Here is a 4,055-nt window from a genome sequence, read left to right as displayed (position 1 = left end):
GGCAAGTTAAATGGTCGGCCAGGTCGTACTGGATGCTCTCCACAAATACCTGACAATTTATACTGATCATGCTTTGACCAGCAATAGTTTTTAGAAGTATTGTGATTATGCTGTACGCCTGTACCAAGGTAGCATTGTTAGATTTGTAATCGCAGGTAACACTACAATTCTACGTTAGGCTTTCACTCTGATAATTGTGTACAAATTAACGGTTAAAATCACACTCGTTGAACGTCTCTCTCGGCACACCGTCTTCATGAGACACGTTTAAAAACAGTACTAGCTTAATATTGATCACATTAAAGATGTATGCTTCCACCATGGCCAGCACACAGAAAGGCACTATTCATGATTGCTACACAGCTGAGTAAAATACGCAGCAGCGCTATCCTGACCACACCAGATTTTCAACATTATGTGCAGCCGTCAGTGGCCCAGATGCTGGGAGCAACTGCTTCGAGATAAAACAATCAAGGCCTAAAATAGAGCTGCTCATATACCTGAATTACATGTATTCATAGTGTGATGCATGCTAACCAGGTAAAGTTCCGATGTGAAACACCTCAAAGGTGGCATTTCAAGATTTGCTTATCTCAGATCTCACTAACATATAGATCCTGGTCCCACAAGTCATAGACACATGGATTGTTTAAGTATGTTGGTCATGATTTGGGATATACTACTACCTTGAATTCAGCAGGAAAAGAAAAATGAGAAACCACTTCGAGCAAACAGAATCATGAAATATTTGCAAAATAAGCTACACTAGATAAATGGGAACAGGGGAATTTGGACTCCAAACCAGAAGGAAAAAAGACATGGCTGATGATCCATCATTCTCCTATAACCTTTCCAAGCCAAGCAAACATACCACCCTAGCATCCTGTACACAGCTAGAATTCAACGTCACCTTACCAGTTACCATCAATCCAAAACCTCTGCCCCCATCCCCTGGATGGCTGGATCCTCCTCTCAACTGATGTTAGTTACCAACTAACCATCTGTCACTCACAAACCACATTTGTATTCACATAACCAAACCAAAGCCATCAACCGTTATTTACAGATGATCATCGCTACCCCCTCCTAACACAGCTACTCCATTCTTGATACACCAGCCAAGAACAGGGCAGACGAGGTTAAATAAGAGCGGAGCATACTGCGACCACATGAGTACAGCATTACCTAGCCAAGCTTGAAGCTGCCACCGGTTCAACTGATCTGCAGCCACCACCTCCTTGCCGCTGCTCGCGGAGGTACCCAAGCAAAGTTTCAGCCTGAAAATCATACAGCTAAACATAAGTGTCCACAAAATTCGGGGACAGATTTCGGATTCAATAGAACTGGACAGCTAACAGTGAGGAAGACACATGAAGGAGCAGCCATGAGTCCATGACAGACTAAAAACTGTAGTGGCAAAACGATAAGCATATATAAATAAATAATATTTCCTTGTTTAAACACTAAGCATTGTTTCTTTAACAGGAGGACCAAGCCTACGGCAAACGTACTGCAGTTTTGACTTGCAGAAGAGTGAACGTGCATCCTCTTGTACCTCGAAAAGTTTAGCAAATCCACAACTGTACCTAAGATACTCCATACAATTACATATAATTAAACAAGTGCATATCTGCACTATGTGAAAAGAATCTGCAAGTCAACACCTGACTAGATATATATATACTGCAAATTTGCAATGCGTGCTAGCTAGCACGACGGATTTTTTAGTTGAAACCAGGGCTAAATCAAACATCTTTGATAAAACAAGTAGTACAAATCTACCTAAACTCGGGTACGTGCACAGTAACCTTTCACCCGTCTAGGTTTAATGTACTTTTCAGTACTTATTATAATGGTAATCAGACTTCAAACAAACTCTAACAGGTGAATTTGTTGGATACTGTTCGGTACAATCAGTCATAAATTGACAGATTAAATGCCCTCAATCACACCAAAAGCTCAAACCCAAAATCTTGAAAATTGACCAATAAAAATCTTACAAATCGTATCCACATATCCAATCCTGACATGACATTAGCAAACAAGAGGAACGTGAAGTGTAAAAAACAAAATGAAAAGCTTGGTGCGCATACCTTGTGCTTGGCACGGGCAGAACCGGACTGTGAGAGCGCAACAAGCGGTGGGATGGCGCCCTCCCGGACAAGAAGCGCACGGTTGCGGGGGCACTCGGTGCAGAGCTGCAGCAGCGCCACCACGGCGAACTCCCTTTCCCTCACAGGGCCGTCCTCGATGGTCTCAACGAGCGCGGGTATCCCGCCAGCCTCCACCACGGCGTCACGGCCCTCAACGATGCCCGCGAGGCTTGCGAGGACCACCATTGCCTTCTCCGACGTCCCGCTGCCCCGCTCGCCGATGAGGTGGACGAGCGGCACGACGGCGCCGGCGCTCACCGCGCGCTCCTTGTTCCGGCGCGCCGAGCAAAGCCGGTAGAGAGTGGTGAGCGCATCCTTCTTGCCGCGGGTAGAGCCCGCGGAGAGCAGCGCAACGAGCGGAGGGATGGCGCCGCACGCGCCGATGGTGGCGCGGTTCTCCTCGATGCCTGAGAGGCTGAGAAGCGCGCACGCGGCGTTCTGCTTGGCCGGCGCGGTGCCCGTCCGCAGCGCGTACACGAGCGGCTTGATGGCCCCCGCTGCAGTGATGGCCGACCGGTTCCGCTCCTCGAGCGAGAGGTTTAGCAGCGCCGTCACCGCGCTCTCCTGCGCCACCGGGTCGGTGCTCCGAAGCAGCGGCACCAGCGCCGGAATGGCACCGGACACGCCGATCAGCTCGCGGATGTCCGACCGGTGCTTCGCCAGCAGCCTTATCCTCGCCGCCGCCGTGCGCCGCGCGTCGGGTGCGGCGTCCGGCCCCAGCGCCTGCACGCACGCCAGCACGAATGGCTCCACCCGCTCCAGCGGCGCCGCCTCAACGGACAGATCCATCGACTCCAGCTCATTCAGATCCACGGCGCCCACCTCAGGCGCGTCGGATCTGGGGGTCGCCGCCGCCGCCGCCAGCCGCTCGAGCTCCCCGGAAATGTCCGAGTTGAAGCTGGAGTAGTCACTGAAGTCCCGCGAGAGCTCGAGCATCTCCGTGGCCGCGGCGTTGGCGGACGACGACTTGGCCACCGCCGCGGGGTGCGCGGGCCCCGCGGTGGCCGCCAGCTCCCGGAGATGGAAGTCAATCACGGAGTCCGTCAGGTTCTCCATGTCCGAGTCCGCCGCATCCACCATCGCGTGCGGCGACCCCGGGCAGGAGTCCGGCTGCAGCAGCGCCGACCGGATGGTCCGCATGGAGTGCCCCGCCCGGCGCTGCGACCGGGCCGCCGCCGAAGCTGCGCACGGGCTCTGCCCGGGCGACGGGATCTGGGAGCCCGCAAGCGACACCATGGCCGGCACGCACCGCCAGTTGCCCCAACCGAGCGAGCGAGCGAGTGATGATGAGGAGAGGAGGAGGGTGGTGGTGGGTGGTTGGTTGGTTGAGCGAAAAATGCAGAGCAGTAGTACCACGCTCCGCGCTACGCCACAAACCCCGGTGTGGTGTATATACACACGTACACGCAGGTTTCTCTTACCCGCAAGCCGCCAAAACCGCGCTACCGCGCTTCCACGGATCCCGAACGATAACCTTTTACGGGATGAATTTGAATCCAAAAAATTTAAATTTAAAATCGCGCGGTTTTCACGGCTTACCGCGTGGTTTGCCACGGTTATCGCGCAGTAAGCCACGAAAACCGCGGTATCTATTTGCTGGAACAGCACATGAGAACGGCGGTTACCGCAGCTTACCGCACAGTTTTTTAGTCGAAACCGTGGTTACCGCGAGGAGACCCCAGGTGTGATATCAAATGAAAAAAAACTTTAAAAAATCTAAAAAAAATACATGAAAAATAGGAAAATATTTTGTGACTATATTTATGACAATAGGACATATTATAAGGAAAACAAGAAAATTTTCACATGACATTTTCTAAATTCTTAATATTACAGCATACAAACATACACCAACATATCACCCTTCACCAAATAATTCACTCCAATAACAAGTAATAACAA

General features: G+C 51.1%; 1 protein-coding gene across 1 annotated transcript; it reads right to left on the bottom strand.

Moving 5' to 3' along the window:
* Positions 1 to 776: 776 nt before the first annotated feature.
* LOC102710424 (U-box domain-containing protein 4-like) lies at positions 777 to 3,506 on the bottom strand. Its single transcript, XM_040526086.1, has 2 exons — positions 2,094 to 3,506; positions 777 to 1,277 (listed from the first exon to the last, which is right to left on the bottom strand). Exons 1-2 carry the CDS (start codon positions 3,387 to 3,389, stop codon positions 1,182 to 1,184), a joined length of 1,392 nt encoding a protein of 463 aa, XP_040382020.1. The 5' UTR covers positions 3,390 to 3,506; the 3' UTR covers positions 777 to 1,181.
* Between the last annotated feature and the right edge of the window lie 549 nt (positions 3,507 to 4,055).

This window comes from Oryza brachyantha, chromosome 7 (assembly GCF_000231095.2).
Source record: "Oryza brachyantha chromosome 7, ObraRS2, whole genome shotgun sequence".
NCBI classification, from domain to species: Eukaryota; Viridiplantae; Streptophyta; class Magnoliopsida; order Poales; family Poaceae; genus Oryza; species Oryza brachyantha.
The sequence above is the reverse complement of the archived record's forward strand: the minus strand, read 5'-3'. Positions and strand labels throughout refer to the sequence as shown.

What these genes read in the sequence shown, in the direction of transcription:
- LOC102710424 (XM_040526086.1), bottom strand. Translation starts at nt 3,389, where the DNA reads ATGGTGTCGCTTGCGGGCTCCCAGATCCCGTCGCCCGGGCAGAGCCCG. An exon ending in CTGCCCGTGCCAAGCACAAG is followed by an intron (nt 1,278 to 2,093) that starts GTATGCGCACCA and finishes TATGATTTTCAG; the next exon opens with GCTGAAACTTTGCTTGGGTA.